Here is a 17,874-nt window from a genome sequence, read left to right as displayed (position 1 = left end):
TTACATTTCGAAGTATTTCACCTTTTTAGTTATTAGAATTTGTAGTTTGTGAGAAGAAACACAGATGCAGCTTAATTTAACTTACTTTAAAATTTCAGCTTTATACCAAATTCAAACATCTCATAAGAAAAAGAGTTTTCCAAAAACCCCAAAAAACAAAAATATATAGGGTTATATATATTTATAATATTTGACAACCAATATTCTGTTTATTTTTCAACGAAACTTCCAGATGCTACTGTAATATCATGTACAATCTTCGGGATTCCTTCTACGTCATTTGTTGACAAATCGAACTTGCTGACGTTTCGCTAATCGTCCTGTTGACATCTTCTAACCAAAACTGAAACAAGAAGAAGAAGATTTGTAAATAGAACTATTCACATTTTTTGATATTGAGACAAATTATAGCGCCTTGAAACTTCAGCCCACAACATCGAAAAAAATCTATAACTTGCGCTATGCTTATTTGGAATGAACTAAAAGAACAATCATCAACGGAATAATTTTACATTGCTGCAAATGCATCGGTAGTTTTCTACTAGATATTGCAATACCAAAATTTGATTCATATGGATAAGTCAGAGTGAATCATTTCTGTATTTCTATTTACTTTCGTATGATTTAAATATCCACCAGTTAAAGTGTATAGATCAAGATTAAATGCGATTAGCACTGCATGTTTATAAACAAAATACATTTCGATATATGTAATTGAATGCATAGTGATCGTTAGAATACAATCTGTAGTTATATCACAAAAAATGAAGTCTTTGTTTCTTGGTGTAATTTGTGTAAAGACAGAGGGAAGGAGGTTGAAAGGCTGGTATCTGTATTATCGATTGAAAATATTTTTGTGTTTTCGAGTAAATAAATATTTGCGTTTGTCTCGCAGCGTCAAGGCATGCCAACCATCGTATAAAGTTTCACCCTCGGTTTGCTTTAATTTTTCTTTGTATAAACCGCTTTCAGGCTACGATTTCCAGCTTGAATCACTCGCGATGATTTTGACGGTATTTTGTTTAAATATAATCAATATAAGCTACGAAGTTCGGTTAAGCATTTTTAAAGATATCAGGAAAAAACTTTCCGATAAGTGATCAGCATCAAATTAAGTATGTAAAATTGCGAACCGATTTATTTTACTTACTTCGAATTGGTCCCTGACTATAATCACCCCGACTAAGTGCTACATTTTAATAGAAAATTGTTGTAAGTTTTGTTCTACGTAATATGTGGAAAAATTTGGAAAAATTAAATTTCCCTGAAAACTGATAGTAATAAAAGTTTTTCATTGTATTTAATTTTTCCACTCATTTTAGTAAAAATTTTTAGAAATTTATTTAAAAACGTTGAGTAATATATAAATTTTTGTACGAACTAATATTTTAAGGCAATTTCCACATAATGATAACGAGTCTTGAGAAAAGACAAGCAAAGAATAAATACCGGTACCATTAATTAGCATTACAAACTTTTAACATTGATTGGCTTTTAGTTGATGAAAATCCATTTATCAAAATAAATAAGAACTAAAAGTTCAGATTTTTTCGAAATTATATATTTTGACATGATAATTGTTTCGACACCACCGTGTCTTTATCAAATGTTGGACGTAGACAGTCTACGTCCAACATCGGAAATGGAAGGACCTCTGAAGAAGCTCGCCACCCGTGCTAGCGAAACGTTATGAAGTAATTCCAATCGACGACGGCCTTTAAACCCGAATCAAGATAATAGCTTATCAACGGGCCGCGAAAGCCTTAACCAATTTACCTGCTACTATATATACCGAAAAATGATCATAAAACCTTAATTGATGTTAATTTTTCAAAGAAACTTCCACAGGCTACTGTACTGCCTTTTACAAAACTTCTGGATTCCTCCTGCGTCGGTTTTTGCTTAGTCGAAATTGCTGATGTTTCGCCAATCATCCGGTTGGCTTCTTCAGAGCTGAACATTAAAACTTTCAGTCAAGCTCTGAAGAACAGGATGATTGGTGAAACGTCAGCAATTTCGACTAAGCAAAAACCGACGCAGGAAGAATCCAGAAGTTTTGTAAAAAGCCGTAATTAATGTTGTTGTGAGAATTTAAGTTCAATAAAGGATCGAGATTGAACAGGATAATTCTATTAATTTTTTCGACTTAACTATTACTATAACTACAACTATTCACACACGGACACAGTCATACATATCACCCTTATGCACACAGAATGGCTGCATTTCACTCTTTTATACGCCACTCTGAACAGAAAATTACAACAAAAAACTTAACATCATTAAACAAATTGCATTAAACAACGGTTACAATCCATCCATTATAGATAAAATTATAAAGAAAAAACAAATCCAGACAACAGTAAACTCTATGTATCCGAAACCTAATACAAAATACGAACAATTTAAAAAAAATACATACACAGAAGAACCTAGTGAAAAAGTTTCAAAACATTTGTCAAAATTTGGTTTAAAAATAACTTTCAGAACTAACAACACAATAGGAAAATTTTTAAGAAACACTAAAACGAAATGTCCAAAAAACAGGTAGATCCTTCAAGAAACGCATTAACGAACATAAAAGAGCGTTTAAAAACAATAGTCTAGATTCTAATTATGCTACACACTAAAACACATTTTTTTAACATTGGCTTTAGATTTAAAAAATTACATATTTTATTTTTTGCGGTAGCCAATCAGATCTAATGATATTTCCTTGGATATTGAAAATTTGCAAAGTCTTTCTAAATGGGAGAATAAAGGCGCATAATTAAAATTTAAAATTTGTAATCCCCGCCTACATTATTATAAATATTTAATTCATGTATTCATGTCTTATTTTTGTTATTATCACAAGCGTTAACAAAGTTTGAAGGAATTTTTTAAGGCAAAAGTCTCACTGTAGCCGCGCCAGCCGACAAAACGTATACCTACGAGAAGATCACTGTGCTGATTCCGAGATATTAATATTATAAACGCTCCCAATTATTTCAACCTTTGTACAAGCAAGTTGCATAAAACTTTATTGTGAACAATAAATACATTTAAAAACGCATTCCCGCAACCAGAACCTCAGGTAGTACGGTTAGTGCGGAACCTAGATGTTATTGGAATCTTTTTAAATCCAGGGTGGACAACATAAAACCGTATGAAAGAAAATAGCTAGACATAATTTTTTTTTCTAGAATTAAGAAATTTCTATGTCACTTTCGATATACGAAACTATAATAAACAAAATGGTAGGAAGGGCGTAGTAAATGGTGATCTGAAAAAATTTTCCATATAAACTTTTATAACAAAATCGCGCTTAATACATTTTTAGCTGAATAATAAAAGCAACGAGAATTTAAAACAACTAGATACTTTAGGGGAACCTATTGCTTACGTTTTAGAATTTGAAAACTTCAAAAAATTATACGGAAATCTTAAACAACAGGGAGAAGTCTAGAAACCAGAAACAATTCAACACAAAGCAATATAAAACACCAAATTTTCATCTATTCAACTCAAAATAAGTTATTAACTCACCCCAAAATCAATAGAATATGTTGAGATTTCAGGCGAGAATAATGTCCAACACAAATTCATGGCCAAAAAATTTTAATAATTTTTCAAATGCTAATCAATGCCAACATAAATTCTAAAAACTACAATTTCCATTCCAACTAGTAAACCAAGAGTCGATTTTCAACACATCGGAAATTTTTTGAAAGATCTTTAACTTCTATATCATGTATCTGGAGGCCGACAAACAAAAACTGAGTAATTCGTACAAAACTCACGAATTCGGAAGAAATAACTCGAGTAAAAAAAATATGGTAAGATAACTAAGCCAATGACCCGTTAGGTCAGACTGATAGGACGAAAGCCCTACATTTTAAGTACAATTAAATCGATTTTTAACTTTTTCGTCAAAAGTATTGCTTCTATTTCAAAGCGCCGTATTTACATTGCCGACGCAACGATTTTCGAAAACTAACCAAGTACCTTATAGGGAATTGAAAGCTCTTTTGAATGTGGTATAACACTCGCATCTCAAACTTCTGATATTGACGGCTTTGCTCCGCGTTTTGCGTCGAAAGTTATCCTTTGACCCACTGTGCGAATGCATGACTTTTTAGGCGAAAATGTTGGTGTCGACTAAGAAAATCCATTCATTATAACAGTTTTTTAATATCGTTTTGTAAACAATATGTATATCGATCTTTGTTAAATTTAAGTAGAGTATTGGATATGTTAAGCACTAGGTTAATAGTTACGTCAATCAAATTGTGCATAATGCATAAATACAACGACGATGTAGGTTGAAGGCCAGGAAAATGATTACATTCGTGACATACAATTTTGAATTCTATTTTTGTCCTTCCTTGTGAATAATTTAAAAATGCTTTTTCAGAATTTTAGTCTGGATATGTGCTCAGTTAAAACTTGGGGAAAATTGTAGATACGATGACAACATGATATATTATTAGCTTTGCGTTGTCTTGTGTGAGAGAGGTTTGCGATTTCGGTTTTAAAAATTATTATTTTTAATAACCAAATATTAATGGGTTGAAATTTATGTTAGTTTCTTATTTCCTTTTGTGACCAATATTTAGTGGGTATATAGCTTAGAAAAATTTTATGTCTTCCGTGGTGTCTTAAATTAATCTTTAGTAGATTATTCTAACACAGTTCTGGTCAAATAGTTGTTTGCTCAGACATTTCCTAAGTGACTTAGCAAAAACCAAATGAAAAAACCAAATGAAAAATAACCGGATAGCCCCTGTCGTAGTTGCAATGTGATAAAATTGTATAGTATTCTTTACAACTTCCAAATCAAAAATATTTAAATTATTATCAACTTTTTATTACAAACAAATACTTAAAAATTCCGCCTCCATGGCTCCTATTTTTACCATCGCCCTTCTCCCTATGAAAAAAAAAAATTTTTTTGCTAAAAGTATTAATGGAATTTTCTTTTTTTTGTTGTATGAATAACCGTTCCGGAATGTTAATGTCACTTCTGCGAAGTAATTTTCATGTTTTCGGCTTAAGATAACGCAAAATTTTAAATGAGGGTAGTTTTAATTTGGATTAGTTAGTTTTGGTAAATGTATATTAGTACTTTATATTTCTTTAATATGAAGTTATTTAATAAAAACTATTTTCACTTTTCTCACACATTTCTCTCTTCCTTGATTCTGAATTACCCAAATGAGGTGAACTAGGTAACAAACTTCACATAGAATATGGCCGCTCTAAAGAAATCCACAAAGAACAGAATCGAAGACATGGTCAAATAATAAGAAACCTACGTAAATCGGGCCGACGAGGTCCAGTGAAATGTAACAAAGAAAAGTAAGAAGAACGGAATAGATATTATTAGTAAACACTTGAATTTTTTTCAAAGCAATTATGGTAATGAAATAGAGAAAAAAAGAAAACCAAAGAAATGACTGGAAAAGTAGGTTGAAACAAGTTTTTGTTGGTCCTCATATAATAATACTAAATATAGGTTTTCGTAAAATTATATAATTTAACATTATTAGCTAAATTATAATTAATTTGATTTCCAATGTTATTTTTCAAATTCATGATCATTGCTTACCTTTGGTTACTATGTTTTTGCCAATGCTTCATCAATTCAAATAACTACTTGTTTCTTCAGAAAATTTGTTCATAAAAGATCACCTTTTGTTTGTGTGTATGGATAAATCTCACACTTTTACTAATGCTTTTCGAGTTCCTATAATGAGCCGCGCCAAGTACCTGTTCCGTATAAATAAATTATTAATTTGGTAGTAGCTGCAACTTTTTTAAATTCGCATAAAATTTGTTCATAGAGCTATATATTCACAATTTATAATATATTTTCGGTGATATTTATTTGGAAACATGCACATAATTTTATTAGTATTGTTCGTTTTCTTATAGTGGAGTCGACTGCCTGTTCTGTATAAATAAATTATTGATTTGGTAGTAGGGCCGGGCGGCAGCTCGTTTGAATTCCCATAAAATTGCTTACGTGTTTCAGCATTCGAGGCGCAAAAAAAATCATAAATTCAAATAAAAAGTTAATTGAAAATGGCAGAACAAAGAAATAAATTATTGTACGTGTTTATGTTAAAACGGACCCTTTGTGTACATGGCGGGAGGAAGGATCATGTAGCGGCAAAATGCTTTTTCGTATGCCCAAAAACATTTGAATTACAAAGCAGCTAAGCGAATAAACGACGTCCGTGGTTCTGATGCTGTTTTCATCATAACGCAGAGGTAAAAATTGCGTCTTTAGAATTTGGTGTCTAGAATATATTATTCTTCGTAATAATCCAGGGTATCTCTCAGATTTAACAAAAAACCACAAAACATTTTATAAGTATTCCGAAGAGTTCGACATTAAGTGTGTAGGATTATGTATTTTTGCTTTGCTGATTTTTTTCATAGGTTTCTAAAGTCTTCTAGTTTGTACGATACAGAACATCATCCCCCCAATTGAGACACTATTAATTCATTAAAGTTTGTAAAAAGACAAATAATTTTATTGATAATAAGGATATTTCATAAGAAAAATCAAACGTTGATCAGTATTCCTTAAGCGGTGTTATTAAAAACCTCCTCTGTCACTACCAACATCGTTCTGTAGCTCGGAAGCTGATGCTGTGACAATTTTTGTTCCCAGCATCTTTTACCAAAAAGTAACTTAGATTGGCCAAATTTAATAATTTATGTGGGCGTTCTAGTTGAAACAGCCGAAAGTGAGCCAACGTGTTGCAGTTTTCTCAAGGGATTTTCATTTGTTTTGGTTAGTTTTGTTACAGACATATTTTTTAAAAACATTTGATTATCAAATTTGCTTTTTTTTATAGAGCACCATGTATCTTATTTCAATTCTAGTTTCGACATAAAATTCTCATTAAATTTAATAGTTTTTTAAAAAATTAATGTTTATTATTTCAAAGTTCATTGGTTCACATTCAATCAGCTTGATGAACTGCGTACCGAGTGCTTAATAAACGAATGAAAAAGTTTATTAAGCGTATACTTCTAAACTATTCTATTCTATTATATTCTTCATTTATTCTACGACCTAATGGTACACTTGACATTTTTTTTAAAACAGCACGATTAAATTTACTGAGTCACTGTCAGAATTGACAAATATCAAAATTCAAGCAGTGAGTATCATCTCCGAAAATATTCGAGCGCTCCCAAAACTGTGAGTATTATCCCATCAATGTCCGAAGTGACTCGGAGCCGTAAGTAACGAAAATGACATTTTCTGTAGGAAATATATTTTTTTGTAGCAAAAATAACATAAAAGTAAAAATTTGACACCTATTGTTATAGAAATTTCTTAAAGACGGTATAAAATAATTAAGGCATAAAATATTTTCTTCTCAGAACCGACTTCAACAAAATACATGTGATACACCAATTTCAATGGCATTTTATGGACAATTCAAAAAAGAAATAAAATGCTGGGTGTCCCATATGAAATAAAGCAAGTTTTATCTTCCGATGTTCTCTTAGAGAATATGTCTTAAAAAATGTCAAAAAAGTGAAGTGTTATAACTATGGTTAACTATGGTCAATACCTACGAATTCTGTATTATTCTGATTATGTGTGTGAAGATAATATTTTATTATTTCATAATTTTCCTCTCTCTTGCGCTGCATTTCTTGTTTGTGTCAACCTGATTTGGAATGTAGTTTTTGCTTTTTTTGATATATTTTATGAATAATTCATAAGGACTTGATTTACACATCAACTGTGGTTTTTATTTATATTTGATTTTTTTTAGCTGAATATATAAGGTTATTGCAACTGTTTTGAATAAAAATATCGTTATATTATTATATTAGTTTTCTGTTTTATTTTAATAATAATAAATAAAAAAAAAGGTACAGACAAATTCCTAAAATGCACCATTCAAAATCCTCGCGTCCCTAGCAAACAAAACAACGTATCAACGTACCGTACCTTACTATTCGTTTTTGGCTAACTCTGCTAAAAATGCCGAAAACCCCCAAAAAGCACCGCTTTAATGATAGATGGTAATTGTAACTTTTCAAATCGTGTACTTTATAAATCATCAAGATTATTTTGTGGAACCATTATTTAAAGGTATGTGGGTACCAATGATCAACCGCGATGTTGCTAAAAGCGACCACGAAATTCCTCAAAATTCTTTTATCTCGGTAAACCGCCGACTAGGAAAAATTAATGATTTCCACTTTACCCAAATCGTCTGCGGCAAAAATGAAATGAGAAAATGACTATAATTAAACGGCGTTATTTAATTCCACTCTTTCGAGCGGCTCCGGTCTAGTTTCAATTTACGTTCCACCAATTTCCAGTTAAATTCGCGTTACGTAGGTGTCATTCGCGGACGAAAGTGCTGCGGGGTAAATGTCATTTTAAGGTTAAAAAAATGAACGCGACGCTGAATAGGGACCAGCGGTTTAGTTCTTGGTCGGTTCGCCCGCGAAATTTAAACGAAATCGTTACGTGGCTGTTGTTTAGTTAAGATAAACAATATTAACAAATTGGTTAATCGCGTCGAGAAGTTCGGTAGCAATTCAGTACGTTGTGTTCGATTGTGGTGTAAACATATGAAATTAAGTGTGAAAAGTTCATACTTTACATTTATCGCGTTAACATGTAAGGTTTCATTAGTAGTAGTTTACATTTTAGTTTTTTATTTATTCACGATTGCAAAACATAGTTTCTCTCTGTTCTATTTATCGATTCATCAAGTACATTTAATATTAACGACTTTAACTGAACTTAAATGGCTAATTTAATACATATGTACTATATAATTTTCTATTGGTATTTGCTTTATAAACCCTGGTAAGCTATGGCTTTTTGGAGATAACTTGCCATAGTCTGTCACGTAATTCACAGCACCAATGCCGACGACAGTCGCGTAGTAAGGACTTTTTGGACTAGTTGTGGAAATAATAGATGTAATGGAAAGTTTATACCAAAATAATCAATAGTATATTATGCAACAAGTGTGGTAAAAAGCATTTGACTTACGAGTTTATTTGACACGAGCGGAGCGCAGCGGAGCGAGTGTTTAATAAACGAGTGACTTAAAAAGTTTACCCGTTCCACGTCACGTATCACTGACTCTATTCGAGCTGATGAGTTGCAGGCGGCGTTGATATTTCCGTAGAGAAAGTAATAATTTTCTACGCATGCTTCTACATTTGACTCACTAACCTGTACTTTACGCCATTTTCTTTCTAAATGGCACACATTTAACTCGTTGTCCCAGAAAATTTAATTAGTTTTAGGTATATTTTGAGAAAATACTGCAATAAACATGCCGCATCCAGAGAGTGATTGAATTTTTATGAATTTATTTGACTTATGTTCGCGAAATTTACGGTGAAGTGTAATAATGGACCATATTCTATATACTAGTTGTTATAACCTTTCTATAATATAATATAATATATCATAATAATCTTTAGACCAATTTAAATAGAATGCCTTATTTTTTAACATGGTGTGTGTATTACGGATGTTACACCCAAGCATCTAAGAATTCAGTGCATAAAGTTTAGTAAATAAAGCTTTATGCAGAAATAAACACAGAAGAACGACAATAACGCGTTGTAATTTTTTCGCTCACTGACTGTCATCGATGTTTGCATGTTACTGTCCTGCATTTGTTACAATCCTACATTTCAGTAAAATTAGATAGCGTGTTATTTTACGTGATTTAAAAAAAAATCTAAAAGTTCAGTTTGTTTGTCTGTTGGAATTCATTGATTGATATTGAATCATGTACTTCAAAAAATAATTAGAAAGAAAGACCTTTACCTAACGTGTTTGAAAAATAGTCAAAAAGAACAGCTGATCGGAAAAACCAATATCTTACGCGACGTCATGTACTCAATAACAATGACCCTCTATAGCTATTTAATGCGTATATGAAGTGAAGTGAAGTCAATGATTAAATGTTTTTATTGCATCTATAATTGGATTGTTTAAACCCATATTAATCCTTGCATATACGTGATAGATGATATTGTGGGATCTTGTTTGTTAATTATGCACATCATTGCAAAACTCAATCTGTATGTTACACATCTATTGATTATTAAGAAATGTATAAACGCATGTGCTGTTCTATTTTCCAAATTTCTTCAATCACACTTCAACTAAACTGAGAGTTAATGTGTGTGTGTGCTAATAAACCTTCCATAACTGAATCATATTCTAAGAATTTTTCAATATATATCGAATTTATAATTAAACTTAATTTCCCCACACAGAACCCCCAAATGTGAAAAAAACACTACAATCTTTCTGTAAGCACGTTATTGATAAGTAGTTGATTAATTTATTTATTTTTCACACTTCACACACTTCTACCGTTTCCGGTACTTTAGTTGGAGTTGGGTAGATTTGAAATACTGATGTTATTTTGATATGTGTCAGTTCAGACGCTTACGTCACAATCACTCGGTGAATGTTTTAGTGCTGTTTTCAAAAATTGTGCCTAAAAAGTAATTGTCGTACAAAAGGATAGTATGCAGCACGTTGATATAGTGCTTCAGATACTGGTTTATTATACACTCACTCCGTTGATGTCCAAACAAACTTGTGACTAAAGTGAAGTTTGTTTTTTTTTCTACTCCCTTCTGTAAAATACCTAATTACCCACCGATCTAGCGTGCGGGAAGCGTCACTTTACCACGTCAGTTTCGTTTCCCACGGATCCAAGCCACTTCGGACATTTCCGGGATTCTACCGCACGGGTTTGGGAGCAATCGGATGTTTTCGGACATATTTTCTACGCCATGAATTTTGACATTTGTCAGTTCTGGCGGTCATGTCAGTGAATGTATTCGTGTTGTTTTGCAAAAATGTACCCAAGAACTAACGGTCGTAGAAAAAGTATAGTATGCAACACGTTCGGTAAACTTTTTAAGTCACTCGTTTATTAAACACTCGCTCCGCTCGTGACTCAAATGCCGTTTATCGCACTTGTTGCATAATTTTGCTACTATGCATATTATGCTATTTGTCTGTTTAAATTTTATGTATTTCATTTTACGAATATTAATTTTAAATTTCTTTTAAAATAGTCATTTGGGATAAATACTATGATCATAATATATTGGATTATTATGCGTCCTACGGTCCTACTGTTTACTACTGTTTATGATTTAATTTGGTTTGCTTATTAGAACATTCTTTTATTGATAGACATATTTTCATGTAGTTGAATAAATCCTTTTTTTGAATATGGATTCACCAACCAGAAAAAAATGCTTATTTATATGATAGGCTATATTTAATTGATTACTATTGTTCTCAATTAATAGTCTTGCAGCCTTAAGTAAATAAAACTTGGTTGGTGGCATACGCTAGGTAAAATATCTATTTGGAATATATTTCAGCATTTACATTTATTTAATGAATGGAACCACCAGTGCTCAACATATATTGAATCATTTACTTTAACTAACTAACTAATTTCGAAATTAACTTGTTTTGCTAATAAAATCGTTGACCAGTAACCCTGTTCACGTCTGCGTAATAAAATGCGATTACTCTTGCTTTGGTTGTTCGCTACCGTCGCTTTCCTAATGCACCCTTTAACACAGAATCCTTAGAGGGATCTAATTGACAAAGTTTTGTTGCCGGACGATGTTAATGTCGATTTTGATATATTACGTAAATTTGAACTGTGACTGAGCTACCTATCTGGACCGTATTTAACCAATTAGTTCGGAACAGACTTTATAGAAAATACGAGTTTCATGAGGATTGTTAGTCAGAAGGATGAATTAAAAAGCGTTACTTATTGACGACTAGAATATAAATATTTTCTTTCTTTCGTAATATGATTTCAATGGCATTCTCATTCAGTCCTGAATAATTTTGTATTAAACATGAAATGAGAAAGATTAGAACTAGTTTTGTAAGTTTAATATCCATGTACATGGTGGGCCATTTATCTTGGGGCACTACCTTATCTCAGAAACTATATGGGATGGAGCCAAAAGTTAAATACATAAGGTAATTGTGATATTACAAACCTTTAATTTATTTTAAGTTTATATATACAGGGTGTTTATTTTGCGAATATTAACTTTTTTATTTTAAATTGAACTCCTTGCATATTACTTTATTTTTGAAATCTATACAAAATTGTAAACATATTTTGTGCAAAATGTCCTATATCTAAGTGTAACCGTTTTTGACATTTTTAACTTTATATTCGAAAAATGACGTTTGCAACACGTAAAATATCTGCCAATTTCTTCATTCGGAACCATTTATTGTTTCAGTTGAGTGAGTTTTGTTTTGATACGTATTAATACAGGGTACGTGAAAAATAAGATTAAAAATGAAATAAAAAAAACTGGCAAAAAAACTTTTTTTTTAATGGAAACTTCCTATTTTTATAATCTTGTCATATTAAAATTAAGGCAATTTTATATAAGGTTGTATCTGCCAAATATTTTTACTTTTTGAAATATTTCCTTTTAAACATTTGTCAATCGCTGTTACCATATAACCTCAGTTAGTGTAAGGTGGCTATGACGCCATTTGAGCAAAACAAGTGCTAAAGTGCTGCCACTATGATTTACCATTTCATAGTTGACCAACAAAGTAGCGTTGGGAATTTAAATTCTGATAAAAAACTACTGGACCTATTATTCTGAACCTCCAAATGGCGCACCAGAAGTTGCACCTGAACTTGTAACTTCCATATGTTTTTTATTATTTTTGTTGCTCTAGCAGTGAGTATTTGATGTTAATATGGACTCATCTATCCAAATAATATTAGCAATTATATTTTCTGAAGAGTGTCTCTCCATAGGATTGTTGCAAAAATTTAACCTGATGTTGTAATCCCGTTGTTCTAATTTCTGAACTGGACAGAATTTATAGGACTTCTAGTTGTTTATTGGAAGGCACGTTCTGGTTGAATCTTCATGAGTCTCTGCAAAATGCAAGAAAATATTAAGTTGCTCTTTATCATTGAAATTATGACGACATCTATATTTTTTCTTTCTTCAAGGTTCCATATATTCCAAAGTGTTGGTCAATCCTGTGGAAGAACTTTTTCTCTGGGCGCCTCCTTAGTTGACATTTAGTTATATAATTCTGTAAGAGCCAGGGTCCAGTTTTTGTTGTTCTATATGTAACTTTCTAACACATCAAACAAGCAAATAAATTAACTTTATAAACGATAAATAAATGGATGAGTAATGTGTCAGAAAATATTTGAATAATGACAGTAATCAACAACAAAATACACGTCCAAGGAGCCAGCGTCGTAGCGCTTGTTTTGTTTAAACGCCGTCACAGCCACCTTACACTAACCGAACTTATATGACACCAGCATATTATTTGTGTGAGATAAATGTTTAAAAGGAAATATTTCAAAAACTAAATATATTAGGCATATACAACCTTAAAGTTTAATATGACAAGATTATAAAAATAGGTAGTTTCCATTTAAAAAAAAGTTTTTGGCAGTTCTTTTGATTTCATTTGTAATCTTGTTTTTCGTGTACCCTGTAATATGTATCGAAATTTCTTATGAGTCTTTTGTCCACAACAAAACTTACTCAAGTGAAACAATAAATGCTTCCGAATGAAGAAATTGCCAGATATATTACGTCTTACAAACTTCATTTTTCGTATAAAAAATTAAAAATGTCAAAAACGGTTAGACTTGGATATATGTCTAGAATTTTGTATAGAATTCAAAAATGAAGTAATATACGAGGTGTTCCATTTAAAGTAAGAAAATTGATACTTGCCCACGAAAAATGAAACACCCTGTATATACAACATTCAAATAAATTGAAGATTTGCAATACCCCAATTAACTTTTGTATATAACTTTTGGCTCCATCCCCTTTAGTTTCTGAGATAAGGTAGTGTTTAAACTGCAAAGCCTAAAATAAATTCTACACCAAATTTATTTATTTATTTGATTTCAGGAAAGAATTGAAATGGAGATCGATACAACTCAAAATTTAGAATGAGCCCTGCCAAGTCAGATAAAAGAAGAGGATGTGTTCGCCCACCACATTTCGACATACTGTAAGTAACGAAGTGTAGTAAGTGGTAGGACTAGGTTTTTGTCTTGCAATTACTATAGGAAAAGTAGCGACATTAAAAGAGAAGTATTTGAAGTCTAATTTTTTTCTGATATTGTCTACAATTAGAGAAATCTGTTTAAGTTCAAGAAGATCTTTAAACCGACTTTTTGTATCGAAATTATATTGGACTGCTTTGAAGTATATTTTGTGTCACAAAACACACGAACGTATCTAGTTACCTGTTCCGAAATTAGGTCGTTACCGTAGCTTGCCTTATTCTGTTTTAGAATAATCTAAAATGTTATAATTCATTTACTAAAAGGCCTTATGCAAACTGAATATGAACAAATTAAGAGAAAGATTATAAATTGCATCCTGCTTTGATGCTGACGCTTTTATTCGACAGATTGCAGAATGAATATTGATAAATTGTTCTAGACGAGGTCTGTTTTTAAGCATCTCAAATTTTATGGAAATAAGCGAAGACATGCGCTATTATTCTTTATCGACATCCATTTATTCAAGAATAATTTTCTTTCTTTTCAATCTTATTACGCATCACAAGAAAATATAATCTGCGAAGTAGGGGCATATACAATAAACATTAACTTCCTTCTTTTTCATTTTAGTATTAGTACATTTGTACAAACAGACCAACAATTTATTAAAATTACAAAGGAGGCTAATGCAGGGGAGGCAAAAATTCACAGTTCTCTAAGAGTTAAAAAAAGGCGCCTATGATGAAATTTTAGAATACTACTAGAATGGCCACGATTTTGAAAATATTTTAGCCCGACTTTAGTATTCTAAAAAATTTTCCAAAAAATTCTTTATACTTATGGGCGACACAAGAAAGAAAGTAACACATATATATTTTTTAATTTGATGTTGACAATTCTACCTAGGTGACTGCGATCGCCATGAATATTTTGTTGCCATTTCTAAATGAAACTGATTCAACTTTTCAACGAGAGATAACTTTTAATTTATGATCCAATCAAAGAAATAGTAAGATAAATCTTTTGAATTCAAAAATTAAAAGAAAAGGTTATTATCATTTTCGCTTAAAGTTGGAGCAACCAATAACTACATATTATCCGAAATTTGCATATTTAGCCCATATTAAGTCCTCCCAATTTCAAGTAACTACATAGATCCGTGTAAAAGCTATAAAGTGTTCGCACCTTATGGTGAGTTTTGATTTGCAGTGACCTCCACCTTGTCGAATGTAGAAAAAAGTGCTTTTAAATAAATATGGCTTGATTTTTTCAAATGAAAGTCCTATTTTTATAGTCATGTTATGAGCTCTGTCTATTGCTGTCTATTACGAATATTTTAAGCTCGTATGGTTCATTATCTAAGTTAGAATAGGTGTTAAAGAAACGTGGCTGCCATTTTTGGACTTTTTGGCATTATTTATTAAATTTAAATTAATCATTAGGTGTTGGTAGGAACAAACTCCTTTATAGTTTTTCGAGAATATCACAGTGGTGTGTATTTATTTCTTTCCTATAGACAGGCGCAGCTGTAAATAACACACAAAAGATACTTACTCAGTGGACTAGTTTATATTATTCCTTGCAAGCTAAATGAAATTAAGAACTTTTTATTGCAGTCTGTTAATTGGAATACCGTCTTAAGTGTCGTTTAAAGGCTTCAAAGCTCAGGGCAAATAGATCTGATAATTGGAGGGTTAGAAGAATAGTTTGAGTGATACCTAGATACAGCGAAGGTTTGCCTGTTTCGAAGAATATAGGAATTACATTTAAAATATATTTTTTCCAAAACGCAAGGAGATTCAGTCAAATTGTTTATAACTTTATACAAATTAATAAATTAAAATTTGTTCTACGATTTTCCAAAGGCTGCATACAAAAAAATGAAGGTTTTCACTATAAAAAAATATCTCTGTCTATTAAATCAATAGTATACAGCTTTTCCCAATTTTCGTTGTATACTCTCCATCCGTCCGATATATGTGAAATACACTATATAAAAGACTGTAAAAATGTATTATTAAAAATTTTTATTATTAAAAATTCTTTGAACAATATTTTCTAAGTGCATCTCAAACAGAAGTCCCAAATCGAATGTAATATCCGGGTCCTTTACAGAGCCCGAAAAGTTCAGTTTGTAGTTATCTAAATAGGGATCACTTTTAATTTACCGTTATGGTAAGTTTTTTGTAAACAAAATACATTTCTCAGGGTTAACAAACAATCTGGTCAGAGAACAATATTCTTCAAAATTTGACAAGTCTCTATGCAACAAGATGTAGTCTGCTGCTGAGTGAACTAATTTTAATTCTTTTTTTACAAGGAGCGAGTACTATGTAAAAAGCAGTGGTCGACATCATATAGGAAAATGGCGACCAATAAGGAGCCCAAATGCCACGCCAGTAACTTTTAAGGAGGCAGAGCCAAACACCGAAATTCTCCATTTTCACGGCAAAAGTTGGGTGGCATATTTTATCAGAAACTTTAAAGAAATCGGTGTAAACGGTGCAAGTCTCGAAACACTGCTCCATATGGTCACTCACTGACTGAACAAAGGATGGTGATCTTTAATCAAAAAATCCGTGCTGATTTGGGTCAATATGCAATATGCTTAACAATAAAGAATAATTGCTTCAAAACAAGTGACTCAAACAACTTGCATAAGTGACTTAAGAGAGAGATCGGTCTGTAGTTATCTAAATGTGATCTTTATCACCTGATTTCAAAATGGGCACGATTAGGGCGAGTTTTCAATGTCCAGGATGTTTAGCAGTTAAGATGGATTGATTGTATAGCAAAAAGACACTCACAGAGATCGGGGCATGATTTCCCAAGAACATTTGCAATAACTGCAAACGGACCTTTCTCTTTATACAGGCCGATGATAAATAATTATTAAGTAGAGCTATAATAGTAAATAAAAATTGTAAGAATTGATCTTAAATACTTGAATATATTTCCTTCTTATGCCAATATAAAATGAATTAGTTTTTATTTTTCTTCTAATGTTTTTTTTTTCATTGTTAAATAGTACAATAGTAAATTGGCTTTCTCCAGTCATGTTCCATGAAGTTAGAGGACGATAAAACAAATGGCTGACTGGTTAGGTAGTTACTTAAAAACATTAAATTTGTGGCTTAGTTCTTATATTATTTGTATTACAGTTACACTGTATTATTTTGTAGATGGCTTCCACGAACGGCAATAAGATCCGTGGAAGGCGACCCCTCCGACTGTATCTTAGTGGTCGGCGTCACCCGTCCAAGGATGGCGTTAGCCTTCCTCACCGTCGTTCTCCTTTCGCTAGTGTTGACTTTCCACGTGATATACGATAGCGCCCTTAGCAGCCTTCATAAGTCCGAGAATATCGAAACTCAACAACCACCAGTTCTTCTATCTAGAAAGTTGTACCCTAGAGCCATCAGAAGATTACCGCAGGTAGGAGCTCCAGACTTTTTTTTTTCAAAATTTAAAACGATGCAGATTATATATTCGATGCCACGTTGATCTTCAAAAATCGCTGGGCCACGTAGTAAGATTTGAAAACACTGGGGAAAATTTGAACACTGCAAACCTTTGGAGAAGGTGAGAGGGAGCGCTATCCATTTCTAATCACATCCAATTTCGTAAAAAAGTTTATCATCGACTTTGTCATTGCCTGGGTGGTGGACACTAATTTTCCAAAATATATGTTATTGTTAGAGAATCGAATACTTTTTAAAAGTATGTCTCGCATGCACCTTTGTTCCATTTTGAAATGGAAAAGGTTTGTTCCAACCTTAAGAAGCTTATACAGTGCGGACAAACTCAA

General features: G+C 31.9%; 1 protein-coding gene across 2 annotated transcripts in view; it reads left to right on the top strand.

The window, feature by feature from the left end:
- Positions 1–17,874, top strand: part of LOC132702876 (heparan sulfate glucosamine 3-O-sulfotransferase 1) — a 93,742-nt gene that overhangs the window by 68,308 nt on the left and 7,560 nt on the right. Inside the window, exons 1-3 of one of the 2 annotated variants that reach the window (XM_060671722.1) lie at positions 8,444–8,644; positions 13,966–14,068; positions 17,249–17,501. In XM_060671722.1, the coding sequence (XP_060527705.1) occupies positions 14,007–14,068; positions 17,249–17,501 (315 nt within the window). In that variant the 5' untranslated portion in view covers positions 8,444–8,644; positions 13,966–14,006. Of the gene's footprint in view, positions 1–8,443; positions 8,645–13,965; positions 14,069–17,248; positions 17,502–17,874 lie in introns of those variants that run through there. The other variant, XM_060671721.1, reaches the window with a different exon arrangement.

Source organism: Cylas formicarius, unplaced genomic scaffold, assembly GCF_029955315.1.
Source record: "Cylas formicarius isolate icCylForm1 unplaced genomic scaffold, icCylForm1.1 PGA_scaffold_6__28_contigs__length_40554024, whole genome shotgun sequence".
Lineage (NCBI taxonomy): Eukaryota > Metazoa > Arthropoda > Insecta > Coleoptera > Brentidae > Cylas > Cylas formicarius.
The sequence above is the reverse complement of the archived record's forward strand: the minus strand, read 5'-3'. Positions and strand labels throughout refer to the sequence as shown.